The sequence below is a fragment of the Polyodon spathula genome, unplaced genomic scaffold, assembly GCF_017654505.1.
Source record: "Polyodon spathula isolate WHYD16114869_AA unplaced genomic scaffold, ASM1765450v1 scaffolds_807, whole genome shotgun sequence".
Classification (NCBI taxonomy): Eukaryota; Metazoa; Chordata; class Actinopteri; order Acipenseriformes; family Polyodontidae; genus Polyodon; species Polyodon spathula.
This window is the reverse complement of record NW_024472294.1, coordinates 84,139-100,000: the sequence shown is the minus strand read 5'-3', so window position 1 is coordinate 100,000 and position 15,862 is coordinate 84,139. Positions and strand designations below refer to the sequence as shown.

General features: G+C 45.4%; 1 protein-coding gene across 1 annotated transcript; it reads left to right on the top strand.

Annotated features, from left to right (window-relative positions):
- Nucleotides 1-4: 4 nt before the first annotated feature.
- On the top strand, nt 5-8,707 carry eif4ba (eukaryotic translation initiation factor 4Ba; the record flags this gene model as incomplete). Its single annotated transcript, XM_041241704.1, has 10 exons — nt 5-110; nt 789-911; nt 1,553-1,723; nt 1,939-2,176; nt 2,515-2,612; nt 3,816-4,059; nt 5,182-5,225; nt 5,936-6,065; nt 7,147-7,219; nt 8,542-8,707. Coding segments are annotated over 10 exons (1,296 nt in total), but the record flags the coding sequence as incomplete, so codon positions are not given.
- Nucleotides 8,708-15,862: the final 7,155 nt, after the last annotated feature.

The following is a 15,862-nucleotide window of genomic DNA, read 5'->3' as shown; positions in this document are numbered from 1 at the left end:
GAACCGATCAGACGGAGGTCCTGATAAGACTGACGGAGACTGGCGGGCGAGGCCGAGCGCAGACGGTGATGACGCCGGGCCACGACGTGGAGAGGATTCCTTCGGGGAAAGTAAGTATCTGGTTACTGCAAAGCCATAAATATTTGCTACTTAAATATTTGGCGAATTGCACCCATACAATGATATAATGAACTACTTGGATAGAGATTTAATTGGTTCAGTTAAACAATTTAGAGCTCACTAGCCCTGCTAGATTTGACAGCTGCCCTTGTTCTTTAAAATGGCAAGTTGCTAGAAAAAACAAAAAACAGACCCCTGGTTAATCTGAAATGCCTGCTCTTCTCATCACAGCGTAAGTCTGTAGGTTTTACCAATGGTATTAGTTGATGTTCAGCTATTGGTTGGTTCTTTCGTCAGTAGTTCTACTTTGTGTATTGATGTCGTCATAGTTGTTGATACCAATGTTATTATTATTTGTTTGTTTAGCAGATGCCATTATCCAAGGTGATTTTCAGAGATTAGCAGAGACTAGGGTGTGTGAGCTATGCATCACCTGCAGAGTCAGTTATAACAACGCCTCACCTGAAAGGCAGAGCACAAGGAGGTTGCGACTTGCTCAGGGTTACAAGCCCTTTTCTTTATCCACTGGACCACACACTTCCCTTTGCCTTTAAATCTCATTGAGTGAAATAAGAATAAAACTGTGCCATGCCAAACAGGTTTAAAGCAGTGTGAAGGTGGTCCGATAATAACCGTGATTTTTCTTTCTTTCTTTCTCTCTCCCCCAGAATCGCGGGACCGCTTCGACCGTGACGGCCCGCGCAGAGACGACAGGTATGAGGGCGGGCGAGACAGAGACCGGTTCAGGGAGCGCTACGATGACCGGGACCGCAGAGACTACGACAGAGCAGGTCAGTCGGTGTTCAGAGCGGGGAAACCAGGGGCAGGATCGAAGACCCGCGTGGCAACGTCAGCCAGTCCTCGGGGAGGGGTCAGGGGGGAGAAATCAGCTTCAAACACGCTGGGCTAGGAGTTACGCACTGGAGGGGTATCAAATCGTGGGGTTTGTGCTTTTGCGGGTATTGTGTGCTTTTTGATTTGCTCGCACCTAAAAGTATGCATTCTGTCTCCTGAAGGCTTTTAAAAACAATGCAGCTTTTTAGGAAGGCTAGTTGATGATTTCTCAGGCTTGAATGGTGCGCTTGGTGGAATTCGCTTAAGATCGGCTTGTGTTTCATGTCCTCCAGGGTTTCAAGAGTTCGGTTTTCAATCTCTGTGTGTTGCGTGCATATTCTGTGCTGTGTGGACATTACTATGTGTGTGTTAGCGTTTTAGTGCATTGACTGTATGCAGGCTTGCCATATTGTGTGTGTGAAATTAAATGAAATTAAATGAGAGTGCCAGCTGCAAACTGATTCATGTCTGTCGAGTGAGCTGACCAGGCTGTGCTGATGCTGTGTGTGTGTGTGTGAGTGAGAGCTCGGCTGTTTCTTGGTAGCTGCACTGTGGCGAGACCCAGCCGATCCCTAACCGAATGCAGACTCTTCGACAGCCTTTGACTCGCGAGGCGGGGGCCGCCGGGCCTTCGGCAGCGGGTTCAAACGGGATTACGACGACCGGCGGGACGACTTCCGGGGCAGCAGCGATCGCTACGGAGACCGCGAGGACCGTTTCGAGAGGCGGGAGGAGCGCCCGTCCAGGGACGAGAGGCGCGAAGAGAGAGGTGAGGGAGGGAACTGGCCTGGAATGTTACACTAGCACTGCACCCGTTCCTGAGCTGCAGAACTACCCTTGGGGTGTTTGAAATGACCAGGTTTCAGAACTACACAATTCTAAATTTAGAAACCCTAAAAGAAAATTCGGTGACGGCCGTTTTCTAGAAGTATTTATTGTTTGGTCTTTTGCTCACCGTGTGTGTGTGTGTTTTTGTCCTGGCAGGTCCTGTGCAGAGACCCAAGCTGAACCTGAAGCCCCGCAGCGTCCCGAAGGAAGAGGAAACCGCGGGACCTCCGGCACAGACTGGCCGCGCTTCCTCCATCTTCGGGGCCGCCAAGCCTGTGGACACCGCGGCCAAGGAGCGGGAAGTGGAGGAGAGGCTGAAGAAAGAGCAAGAGAAGCTACAGAGGCAGCTCGAGGATGACAAGGGCAGAGTCATCGAGCGCCGACCTCGGGAGAGGTGAGAGGAGCTGTTTAGAGTGGGGCTGGTAGGGAGGTGGGTCGGTTAGTGGTTGGAGCTGGAAACTGGGAGAAGACGCAGTGTGGGCTAGTTGGATCTGAAAGACTGGGAGGTAGGTGGTGTAATTAAATCTAGACTACATCACCTCCCTCCCTGACCCTCTTCTTTTAAAGATGACTGGGAGAAAGAGTTGTGTGGGCCAGTGGTTTGAGCTGAGGGGCTAGGAGGGAGGGCTGATGTTGCTGCTTGCCAGCAGTTCTGCTCTGTAACGGTTGTGTGCACACGTGGGCCGAGCCGCGCCGGTATCTGTGTAACAGCTGTGTACCCTCCACCCTTAGACACCCGAGCTGGCGCAGTGAGGAACAGCCTGCTGAACGGTCGCGGACAGGCAGCGAGTCCTCCCAGCCAGGAAGCACTGGGTCCAACACTGGCCGTGGTAAGGGGGGGGGGGGCTGTGGGCTGTGTTTTAAAAATTGTTTAGACAGGTGCTTGTTCGGACGTCTCGGTTTAGGCAGACGTTTATTTTGTAAACTGTCTTGCAGGCTCACAAAGCACAAGTGTGTGTGTACATTTATTTCTTATACTTTTAAAGTTCATGAACTGTAAATGTTTTTGTTTTTTTTTAACATGTAAACTAGGGTTGTCAGTCGCTTCTGCGAGTAACACAAGTTTTTTGGGAGGTGATTTTTTTAAAGCACGTTAATCGCACTCCTCTGTCTTGTCCCTCTTGGCATACTGTATTTACTGTGGCACCATTTCAATACACTGGAGTGCGTGCCAGGATTGAATGAGTGCAGTCATTGTTTGCCTGTAAAATTAGTCACGAAACCGCATTATGTAGCAAAGCACTGAAACAGAAAGACTAAACCATGGTTTCACTTCTCAAAATGAAACCCGTCCGTTTCGACAGTACTTGTTTACAGGATCGCTTCAAACCCATGAATCAAGCCAGGTACTCTACTATAACCAGTGCTGTGGCAGAGTGGGTAGCTACCCACTGCCAGCCTGTTAACATTGTAGCTTTTGTTTTATTTCAATAACCACGTTTTATTTTAAATGATATTTACAATTATGTAAATTATAACCGTTACTCTGTTTTATTTAGCCAGTTTCAAGTTAAAGGTATTATTATTTTTAAATAGCAATGAACAATATCAGCACGAGTAAAGGAAACTAAAAGAAACTGATCATTTTAAATGCAGTGAGGTGAGTAATATAATAAACTGACTCCATTGTGATTTTAGCCGTTGGTTCAAACAATTTAACAACAAATGCTGGAGTGTAGTGAATCTAAAACTATGGAGAGGGACCAACAGATAGGATCCCAAAATAGGAATGTGGGGTTTTTGTGCTGGGTTGTTTTTTTGGATGATAGTAAGATCAGTAATAAAACAAGTGAGATGGATGCTGTAATTGTATCAATTAAATGTGCGATTTAATCGTGATTGTTTTTAATCGCTTGACAGCCCTAGAGGTAAACCGGTGATCTTTATAATACAATATGTATGTTTGTTTCACGTGTTAATGGCCAAGTTGGTTTTAGAAATACTGAAACCAAACAGTGTGTCAGTTGTCCACTGTCCCTGCCGGTGCTGTATCTGTGCGCTGTATCTCACATCACCCCCCCCCTGCCCTGCAGCCACCCGCCGTAGGGAGAGCGAGCGCTCGGTGGAGAACGAGGTGTTCAACCGTGAGGAGGACCCCCCCTCGCCCGGGACCCGCCCCCCAGCCAAGCAGGACACCCTGCCTCTGAAAGTAGTGCCGGCCCCCCCGCCCAAGGAGAACGCCTGGGTGAAACGCCCCACGGTGTCTGGAGGCTCCAGCGACCAGGACCCCCGCTCTCCAGTGTCGCCCAGCGGCAATGCACCGCCAAGCTTCACCGGGTACGAATTTACTCTCCCCCTCCTCCTTTTTATATGCAAGATCGAGGAATCGATTCTCAAAATCCTGTCTGTGTACAGATATGGTCGGAAGTTTTGCATCACCCTATAGAATTAACTAATTTTGCTTCATAAAGTCAAAGCAATCTTGCTGAATAATGTCACGTTTAACATATTGAATTACATACCTCTTTGTAGTTTTGCATGTATACTATACGAAGTGACATTTTGAAATCTCACATGAAATACTGCACTGCTGTTAATATCTAAGTTATGTTCATTATAGTTTTATTTTTGTTGTTGGCTCAATTCTAAAATTCTAGGTGATGCAAACCTTTGGTCGTAGCTGTGTATCTGCTGTAAACCAGTCTCGAGTCGGAAATCTGATTTTAATGGGATTGAAACGCACATGGGTTCAGCAGCATTGATTTCTTCCAAACCCCATTGAGTTTGTAAATTCTGCATGTCTTGTTTTCGGATTCAAAAGAAGTATCAGTTGCATTGGGATCCTTGCATATTAAAGTGTTACTGAACCCCCTTTAAGAGATTTTATTAAAAAAAAGCTTCCGAGTAAATGTTTTAAATGCTTTGCCCAGTTGTTTTATGACCCATGATAGATAGTGGCAGTATATTCAAAATATAAAATGCTATACAGACAATGCAGGACACAGCAAAGGTAACATAATGCATTTCTTGTAAACTTTGTTGTTCTGTAACACTTAGTGGCATGCATTGTTTAGCTTTCTGTTGGCGTGGCAGATCGTGAAACACTGCTGTGAAAGAAAGTAATAAGACCAGGGGTCCAGCACGCTGTTTCTCCAAAAAATTAAAATAAAAAAAAAAATTCAAAACCGGTATTTGTTTTGCAGAAATCCACTTGGTTTTGTTTGAATGAAATGATCATTTTCTTTTTCATTCAATTATATTTTCTCCTGTAGAATTAAACTGCTGAATTCTATGGCTCAGGAACCATGATATGAAAATGAGTACTTCCGTTTCATCCTGTCAGTTTGGTGCAGAAGCTCTTGAATTGCTAGTAATGGTTTAGTGTCTCTTGGGGGTTTTTTTGTGCTTAGTTTGCTCCCTGTATTAAAACTCTGTCCTCTTTGTTTCCCTTTGCTCTAGCCCATCAATCTCTCCCGATGGCAGTGTGACCCAGAAAGGAAGAGGTACCAATTCCAATACAGACTTTCCAGCCTTAACTTGTGTGGGGCAAGCACTTTGCACACTTGGGATGTGCACACCTTTGCAACATCTACAGAGTTCTGGCTGCTTTTGAAAATACTTCAAACGTACACCTTGCCCCAGTGTGCTTCATTCAACACGCAAACACTGCTGTTCAAACACTGGCTGGTTTGGCCACTTGGTTAGTGATCTGGGCTGTTGCACCGGATGTTCACAAAAAGGGTTCATTTGACCTCCCTACGCTAAGGTCGGGAGCATGCGTGCACGCATCCACAGATCGCTATACTCTGTGTTGTGGGTGGTGGGGGCGCAGTTTCTCAAAAACATGGTCGGTCCAGTGGAAAATGCAGCTTTGGTTTCCCTCGGATATTGAATTCGGTACATCGTTTCTCCAACTTTACCCTGTTTGTAGATCCCCACCCCCGAATTGGAGAGTTCACATTTTAGTGAAGAAAATTGCCTTGGTAAATATTGCAGCTTTTCTTCCAGCAGTCAGTAATTCAAGCAGCATTTTAAGACGCTCGTGTAAAACATCTTTGGGTCTGGGGGTCCCGTGTTTCCTCGGTTGACAGACCTTTTCTTCTAGTTTATTTTTTTTAATTGGTCTTTCTCTGGGCTAGCCCCTAGTTCATGCACCCTGCCTCTGGTTTAAAGCTGCTAGCTGCCTCGTCTCATTGTCGGGCTCTCATTCCAGATGAGAACCGGTCAGACGGTGTTCGCCGGGACAGACCCCCTGCGAAAGGGAGGGGGGGCTCTGCAGGTCCCGGGACAGGGAGGGGGCGAGGAGAAGGAGCAAACAAAGACCGACGAAGGGAGGCAGACAGGTCAGCTACAGCTCTCCACTCATCTGGGGGAGGGGGGGTGGTGGGGATTAGCCTAGCTTCCCTTAGGTGTGGATTAACCCTGGTACCGTGTTGGAAGAACAGGTAGCGAAGAAAGTTGCATCGTTGCTCCTAGGTGTGTGTTTTTTAATTGAGGGCTGGTTTCGGCACAGAGAGGCTTCTAATGTTTTGTCGTTAAATTTCTTTTAGTATTTCTGAATTAAGCATCGATTTTGGAAGACCTAATGAAAGGTGGTCCAAGATTAATGCTATCTGAAACCAGACGAGGGGAGCTTCCAAATATTCCAGTGACTCTAAGTGGGACGTGGTTTTAACAATGTGCAACACTGTAACAGGGTTAAGTCAGGAATGGATCTCGCAGCACTGTAGCGCCATTTAAGATATTGTGGCACACCACTTTTGCCTTTTCATGCCCTTGGTTTGAATCTGGCAAGTGAAATTAATTTGGGGGTGTCAACCTAGCCTCCAGTGGCAGCTAGTCTTCATCACAAAACCACCATCAAATTCCTAATGGGAGTGCAGCAAACCTAGCAGGGCTTCACCTTCTCTGCTGCTTGTTTTGTCAGAGTCAGTCTTTTTTATATAGCGCCTTTCATAGTGGAGCACCATCACAAAGCGCTTTACAAGATGCACTAACAACAAGAAAATCCACGATACTTTTTGCGTTCCTGCCTAAATAAACATAGGGGTCCTACCGCTATATTAAGTCATTCCTGCTAGACTCCCCTGTTAGTCTCAATTCCCATGGAGTGTTGTCCACCTGCTGCCAGTGGCAATACTTCCCAGGATCTGTCCCATCCACTAGCATGGTGTGCCTGTGTGGTGTGTAGCATAGCTTAGGAGTTATCAGTACCCCAGATAACGCTCCATTCGCAAACCCCATCCCAGCATGTTGTTGTCTTTTTAGGGAAAACCAGCTCCATCTACCAGCTTTCCTTGGAGCTCTGCCTTCCTTTTTAGGCGCATGCTCGATCGCCATCTATACAAGCCACTCTTTATATCTAGAACAAACCCCCCCACCCAAGCAGACACACTCTCTTAAAGACTGTGTTTCTTTTTCCAGGAAAGACAGCAGGAGGGATCGAGACTCTAAACCAGCACCTGAGCCAAAGAGATACGAGGAATCTCCAAGCCCTGTGAGTCGTGCAGTCAGGGGTAGCCTGCGCTGAACTCGCTGTTGCCTGCTGGCCGCGAGCAGTTAGCCAGCACTCTGGGCCGTTACAGTTTTTGTTTTTTGTTTTCAGTTGCCCTTGTAATACATTTACGATGGAGGTGGGCAGTTTGCCTGCGATTCGCCTATGGTGGGTAATATAGGCCCCAACTACTACAGTAATCTTCCTCCTTGTTTCCGAGCGGGGGGGGGATTCACTTCTCTTGAAGGCACATGTGTACGGTTTATCTGTGGAGCAGTGTTGCAATTGTTCTCTTTTCAATACCAATGCATTTTGGATGCCCCCACCCCCACCCCCCCCTGCCAAATGTATACTCCAGTTTGCAGGAAATGGACAGCTGCCTCCTGTTCTGTTATGTATTGATAATGTGGCAGTTTTTGTGTTTATTTTGTAGTAATCACATGTCCCGGGTTCATTAGTCGGGTGGGGGATTGCTCCTAATTTTTTTTGTAGTTTCACAACTCTCCACTTTAATGTTTTTGTTCCCTACTCTTCAGACAGTCCCTGTTCTCATGTGTGTGTAAATCCAAGTACCTTGTGTGCTGCTTTCGGGATATAAAAAAAAAAAAAAAAATACAGAAATGAATTGTAAAAATACCTGTTTTATAAGTCGGTGTTTGCTTTGGCTTTTTCCGCTCCACTAGGAACATCCCTGACTGTTTTCAAAGGAAAGGCACCATGCCAAGTATTGGAATGAAAGGGTGGTAGAATATTTTAGCACTGATTTTGAAATCCTACCATTTCCAGCAAGTTTTTCTTTTTTTTTTGTGTAAGATTTTTTTGAATGAAATGCCAGGTGGGTAATATTCCTGTGCAGTGAACTGACATAAACCCAGCAATCGCATGGCTGCCTTCTCAGATCCCGGTTTTGTTATTTGAATCGGTGACTTGTTTTTAGGTAAGAAGTGTCAGGATCGGGGTCCTGTGAAACCAGCCGATCAAACTTTTGCTTTTGTTAAGCAGTTTATGAATGAGAGAAAAAAACAACTACCCAACTTTAGAAAGTTGTCTTGGGTAAAGACCAGTTCATACTCCAGTCTTAAGATGGTCATGCGACCCGAGCAGCTAGAGTAGAAAAACAATCCGCTCTGGTGAAGCAGTCTCCCTTGGACCGACAGTGTCACGACTAGAGAGACTAGGTAATCTCCTTCAGTGGTGGTCTCGGGGTGAAAGTACGAACCTGCCTTTACAGCAGTAATTTTTTGTCCCGTCTTTTTCATCTTCCGTCCGTCACTGTGTGGTGTACTCACTGCCTTCTCTCTCTCTCTCTCCCTCTCTCTGCTCAGAAGTTCAGCTCAGCGAGTAAGTTTGCAGCCTTGCTGATAGACGAGGACTTGGAGGAGAATGCTGAATAAAATCAGTCTGTCTTCACAGCAGCAGCCACCGCCACCACTGCCTACCGCTTCAAAATAAACCCAGCCCCCCGCGGCGAAGGCAACCTGATTTACTGCTCTCCGTTTCTTTCAGGACACTTATCTGAAAACAAAAAAAAAGACGGACTTGTGTTTTAAAGAAGAAAAGGAAATTGATTAAATATTAATAATTAATAAATAAAAAAATGAGGAAAAAAAACTTAAAGCGAACCCAAACGAGGTTTGGATTGATTCACGTCTTCACAGCAGGATTCCAGTTTACTCTGTGTGTGAGTGTGTGTTTGTCTCTGTCTCTCAATCTCTGCTGTATGTTACTGATCTCGATGCCTCCAGCAAGGATGAAGAGATGGATACGAGGACCTGGACTGGGTCACGGGGGGGGGGGGGGGGGGGGGCTTTATTAGGGGGCTGTGTTTTTAACAGTTTGATACTCAGCCGTACGAAGAGGGGGTGGATGAAGGTGGTTTGCTGTGGAGTTATTTATTTTTGTATTTGTCGTTGAGGATTCTTAGGGAATGCTGGGTGGAAATGGTTTTATAGAGTTTATGGGTTATGCTAACCAGAGAGACCAGTAAAATAGCCCCCTAAAGGAACTCCCTTTTACGTGGTGTTGATATTGCCCCCCCCCCAAAAAAAAATACAAATGTAGTCATATTTTAACAGTTTGGTTTGATGGAAGTTCATGTAGAGATTTCCCCCTTCCTAATTGTTTTTTATCTCCTGAGTTTCTGACAATGGCTTGGCTTTTTTGGGGGCGGACTGCCTGTGCAAAGGCCAGCTGTAGATGTGAGGGCAGCATCCTTCTAAATTTTGTGGTGTGCATAACTTCAGGTTTCTTTCTGTTTTGTTGTTTGCTTCTGGGGGGAGGGGGGGTGGGGGGTATCATTATTTGTGCAGCTTGTATAGCGATACCCAGTGGCTCTCTATTGAAATCTACTGAAAAGATCTGAGAGATGGGACATGGGTGGGGTGGAGGGGTTTGATCTTCTGCATACCGCAGATAGAGAGAATGCTCAGATGAAATTAAAATTTAATATTAAAAGTAATTGCAGTTCCAGATTTTTTTTTTTTTTCCAAACCAGCATAATTGTGTTGCATGGTAAATTCAAATATTAATTTTGGTTTTCTGGTGGAGTAGCTGCTATGTTTTATATTATTATTATTTTTTTTTTAAACTGGAGATCTGGTGTGCAAATTTTGGTTTTAGACAAGCCTGCCTGTGGACTGATACAGTATGGTTTTAATTTCACAGATGGGTTTCATAGTGCTGAACCCAGTTTGTTGTACTTGGGGGTTTAGCTCATCTGCGGTCGAGAGTTGAAAAGTGCTAGCGGGTAGTTTAACCCTTAGGATTTTGCATGGTTAAATTATTATTTTTTTTTTTCCTAGGCAGTTTTAATCTGTTGAAATATATCTGTCTTATTAGTAATCAGAGTAAAGCCTTGACATTGTTTCATCTGACTTTCCCAATTAAGAAATCTCATTAAAAAGATTGAGTAATTCATCTATAAATATGTAACATTACTGCGCTGTACTGTAAAGACCAAAGATTGAGGGCAAGTATCGTGCCCTACCTTTAACAGGGTAGGCTATCTTGGGGCAGTTCGGGTGACAAAAGACTTCTAGATAATCAAACATGCAGTGAAGTTTTCAGAAGCACAGAGTTAAGTATTTCAAATGACGCAGGTGTGAAGTAGACCCCTTCAAACGGTTTGCACCTGTATTATTACCCCCACCCCAGATAAAGGTATTTGTTTGATTTTTTTTAAAAATATATTTTATTGATCTGAAATAGCTGCAGAGTGGAGAAGAGGACTTGCAAGGGGCTGCACTCCTGGGATCTATTCCTGCTGCTTTTGACTTCGTTTGCAGCGGGAGTCGGGTTTCTATGCAGGTTCCTCCTTGGGTGTCTGAAGTGGAGCGAGAACAGCTGTAAGAAAGCAATGCTGGCTGTCTTGAATCATGTGAAGGCTGTGGTGTGTATGTTGTGTTTTGGCCACTAGATGTCAGTATTTCACAGGGAGTTCTTTCTTGGATCTGTTCTGTATAGGGCAGATTTTCCTGCTTAATTCTTCTAAGGGGCTATGTAGGGAATCCAGCCATGTAATGTTTTCTCTGTGCTTTTCAGTGCCTATCTATACTGCTGTGTGTTCTCGTGCTTCAGGTATGCTTTTACACTCTGCTGTGCTTTTACTGTAGTAAACCTCTTCTCAGGGTTGAGTAGCCAGAGCCTTCACTTCCCCGGTCTGGTTGTCAACACCCCCTCTCCCGCCGTATTCATCCTGTGGTGGGAATGAAGGAATTCCAGACTGGGGGTGGGGGGGGTGTTGATCCTGGATTTCCTGGAATGCACAGGGTGATGGGATCAGCCCCCCCCCCCCCCCCCCCCCCCCTTGTAGCTGCTGTGCTGGTCAAGCATCGAACTCTGATCCTGGGAGGGGGTTGAGAGCACTCTGCTGTACATGGGAGATGACTAAGAGCTGGACCTACCCCTTCTGTTCCAAATTAAGGGGTTGCACATTTCGTTCCCATCGCCATCATTACCCCATTATTACTAACCAACAGTGCGTCACTAAAAAAGCATTTTCTTGCATGTTTGAACCACCTAATGTTCTCAGCCCTCCCGCGCTGTCAACCTCAGTAATATATGGATATAATACCCTTCTCAGCTCAAACCCATTACATCTGTTTCTTGATTTTTATTTTTCTTTTAAATAAAATTTGGTAAACCTCCCTCTGACTGCAGCCAAAATCCTAAGTGTTATTTGACTAGGCCCCTCTGTTCAGGAACAGGGTGGAACGAGCAGGGAACTGCCGTCATACAGACTGGAACAAAGGTTCAACCGGAAAGGAAATGAAATGAAACCAACAAGCGAGCTGCCTTTTACAGAGCTGAGAATCAATTGTTACAGACCAGAGGACATTGTTAATGTGCTGGTAATGGCAGCGCTGGAGAGCTGAGAATGCAGTGTGTTAGATTAGTGCTCATTATTATGAAGGTGCTGGTAATGACAGCGCTGGAGAGCTGAGAATGCAGTGTGTTAGATTAGTGCTCATTATTATGAAGGTGCTGGTAATGACAGCGCTGGAGAGCTGAGAATGCAGTGTGTTAGATTAGTGCTCATTATTATTAAGGTGCTGGTAATGACAGCGCTGGAGAGCTGAGAATGCAGTGTGTTAGATTAGTGCTCATTATTATTAAGGTGCTGGTAATGACAGCGCTGGAGAGCTGAGAATGCAGTGTGTTAGATTAGTGCTCATTATTATGAAGGTGCTGGTAATGACAGCGCTGGAGAGCTGAGAATGCAGTGTGTTAGATTAGTGCTCATTATTATTAAGGTGCTGGTAATGACAGCGCTGGAGAGCTGAGAATGCAGTGTGTTAGATTAGTGCTCATTATTATTAAGGTGCTGGTAATGGCAGCGCTGGAGAGCTGAGAATGCAGTGTGTTAGATTAGTGCTCATTATTATTAAGGTGCTGGTAATGACAGCGCTGGAGAGCTGAGAATGCAGTGTGTTAGATTAGTGCTCATTATTATTAAGGTGCTGGTAATGACAGCGCTGGAGAGCTGAGAATGCAGTGTGTTAGATTAGTGCTCATTATTATGAAGGTGCTGGTAATGACAGCGCTGGAGAGCTGAGAATGCAGTGTGTTAGATTAGTGCTCATTATTATTAAGGTGCTGGTAATGACAGCGCTGGAGAGCTGAGAATGCAGTGTGTTAGATTAGTGCTCATTATTATGAAGGTGCTGGTAATGACAGCGCTGGAGAGCTGAGAATGCAGTGTGTTAGATTAGTGCTCATTATTATTAAGGTGCTGGTAATGACAGCGCTGGAGAGCTGAGAATGCAGTGTGTTAGATTAGTGCTCATTATTATGAAGGTGCTGGTAATGACAGCGCTGGAGAGCTGAGAATGCAGTGTGTTAGATTAGTGCTCATTATTATTAAGGTGCTGGTAATGGCAGCGCTGGAGAGCTGAGAATGCAGTGTGTTAGATTAGTGCTCATTATTATGAAGGTGCTGGTAATGACAGCGCTGGAGAGCTGAGAATGCAGTGTGTTAGATTAGTGCTCATTATTATGAAGGTGCTGGTAATGACAGCGCTGGAGAGCTGAGAATGCAGTGTGTTAGATTAGTGCTCATTATTATGAAGGTGCTGGTAATGACAGCGCTGGAGAGCTGAGAATGCAGTGTGTTAGATTAGTGCTCATTATTATGAAGGTGCTGGTAATGACAGCGCTGGAGAGCTGAGAATGCAGTGTGTTAGATTAGTGCTCATTATTATGAAGGTGCTGGTAATGACAGCGCTGGAGAGCTGAGAATGCAGTGTGTTAGATTAGTGCTCATTATTATGAAGGTGCTGGTAATGACAGCGCTGGAGAGCTGAGAATGCAGTGTGTTAGATTAGTGCTCATTATTATGAAGGTGCTGGTAATGACAGCGCTGGAGAGCTGAGAATGCAGTGTGTTAGATTAGTGCTCATTATTATGAAGGTGCTGGTAATGACAGCGCTGGAGAGCTGAGAATGCAGTGTGTTAGATTAGTGCTCATTATTATGAAGGTGCTGGTAATGGCAGCGCTGGAGAGCAGTATAATGCAGTGTTTAGGCTAGCAAGGGCTGATCCAGTATCAATCTGTACTGATGAGACCAGGTAGTTCGTTTGTCCTGCTCTTGGGACTTGGTATGTATTTATTAAGTCGGCAACTGATCATGTTCCAGCTTTCAAACCAGTGTATCGGATAAACAAGTCCTTTCCTGTGTTTTACAGTGAAGTAAACTTTGTAACCCCTTCATCGAATTCTGTTTTTTGCATTGTATCTGGAGAGCTGCTTGGCCAGTGTTGATAAGCATTTCCTCGCCATTTCTAACCCTACACTATTCTGTATAATAGTTGATAAATGTCATGATCTTCCAGTTTTTGATCGTGCGTTTCGCTCTGATATTTTATTTTTAATCTTCAGCCCTGGCAATAGGGGATGTACGATGCTGACGGCAGTTTTTATGTTAAACTTTATCACCGTTGTGTTGCCTATGACAGCAGTTTATAGAACGAGGAAGGGGTAGCTATGTTAACACTTGAGCGTTGGAGGTTAGGCACCGGTGTAATGAGTTTGGAGAGGAGGGAGCCGGGCTGCCGCAGGTTTAGCTGAAGCGGGTGTTTCTGGCAGGACTGCAGAGTTTCATGGCCGGGTGAAATCTGTCGCTCAGAAGCAAGGTTTTTTTAAATTTTTTTTATTTTATTTGCAGACAAACCCAAAGCATTCCTCGATTACCAAATGTATTTTATTAACGGATAGATGACAAACATGGTAAAATGCATCAGCGCTCATTGTGTGTTTTTGTTACAGTGTTTATTTTTGATTTTTGAGCGTCCTCCGAGCCCACGACTGAGCCAGCTTTCTCTTCTACACCCAAGAACTCGAGAGTGGATGTCAGCGAGCTACCGCCATCTGGAAGACAAAGGCCAGCCCTGCAGGTGTCCGCTCTGAGCTGGTAGGGTCCGCTGTAGCACGATCAGGAGAAGCAATCCCTGCCAGTTTTGCCTCTCTAACCCAGGGGAGCGCCAGAGCCAATGCGACGTGCCCTCTGGAATCCCCAGCAAAGACCGACGACTTCGCTCAGCCAGGACTCAAACCTGCGCTGTCCTGCCCGCATGGCTTTCCCTGCGCACCACGTGCCCGTGCATTTTTAATGAATGCATTATGGCAAACAAATAATGAGTCAGATCGAACTGTGCCTTTCCACTGCAGCTTTGATATTTTGTGGGCCTCTTGCACCTATTGAGAACTGGTAACTTGACTCATGTTTCATTGACAGATGCTTTTCCATGAGTATTTAATCCAATTGCTTCCAGCTGAGCCACACGTGATTCAATCTAAGAGCTTGTCGCCCTCATTCCTCCTCTACGAGAATGGGTGAGTATTTGTTTTATGACTCTCTAAGCAGCTGAAAGATCCTCCTCTCTTGCCGAGTCCATCCCTCTCTGTTTCCTTCACATGCTGATCTGATCAGCGCCCTGTCCGGTCGCCACATGGTTTTGATCTCCTCTCCAGTAAGAATTTACTACCTGTCGTAGCCGGTGCCTCCGAACCCAAATAAACGATCCCAGTGGAGCGCCGCGCTTCCCGTTTTAATGGACCGTGCAGCATTCCGCTTGCATGCAGTCACTCTGCACCTGGCCGGAAACGGCACCCTCTGGCTGTTGAGCAGTGTGGGTGCCCACCCGTAGGTCTTCTGTTCGCATTGACTTTCTCTCTTTTTTTATTTTTTTATTGTCAGTTTAACAGGGAGGTCATAGCAATCTGGAGTGGGCTTTGGATGATTGCTGTGTTTTTCTGTCTTCTTCATGGCTCTCCTTGGAAGCCGACTAACTAGCTTTCGAAATGTCCTGAGCAGCAGATTAATTTTCCTCTGTCGAACCAGAGGCAGGGGGGAGTAAAAGCGCAGTCTCTGTAGTGAATTCCAGCCTGTGTCACTCGCTCTTGTTTACTGCTGCCTGTCCCAGAGAGGGAGGCCTGGCTTGGAGCCCTGACAAGAATTTCCCTTAAAAGGGGTTTGTATTTCATTGTCTGTGGCGCGCGGGGCTCAGCATCCAGCCTGTCTGACAGATCAACCCGTTGCACCTGATTGATTGGGTAAAGATTCTAGGGGTTCTGGTTGTAGTGCTAAAACCAGATAAAGCCTGATTTACACTCCCACTCCCCCATATGAGATTTTTCAAAATAAATTATAATCATATGTTCTTTTCTGACAGATCCCTTTTGTTAATGTTGCATGGCGGTATTCTAAATCTTGGATCATTTTTAAACTAGCGTGCGAGTCAGACCTTGTAACTGAATCCCAGCTATACAATACCCACAGTGGAGTTCCAGTCACTAAAACTAAATAATGAGACTACAATCTGACTACCGTCTAACTCCGGCTATGGACACTAGATGGCTAGAAATCGACTAACTGTGGCTATTAACTACCACTATTTGTCTAGCTGATGCCTCTACAAGCTACGCTATGTGATTTAAAGTCAAACTTCAGCTAGACTGAAAATACTCTTGTTTTATACCCCCCACTCTGCACTGCTGTTTCCGGTTTGGATAACCAGCATGCTGATATCACAGCTCCACATTAAGCTTCCTCACACTATGTGTACTATTCAATCTGGCAGCCTCGCAGCATTACAGTTCAGCTGTACAACCCATTGCGATCTACGCTATGCAAAGCCTCACTGTGCTGC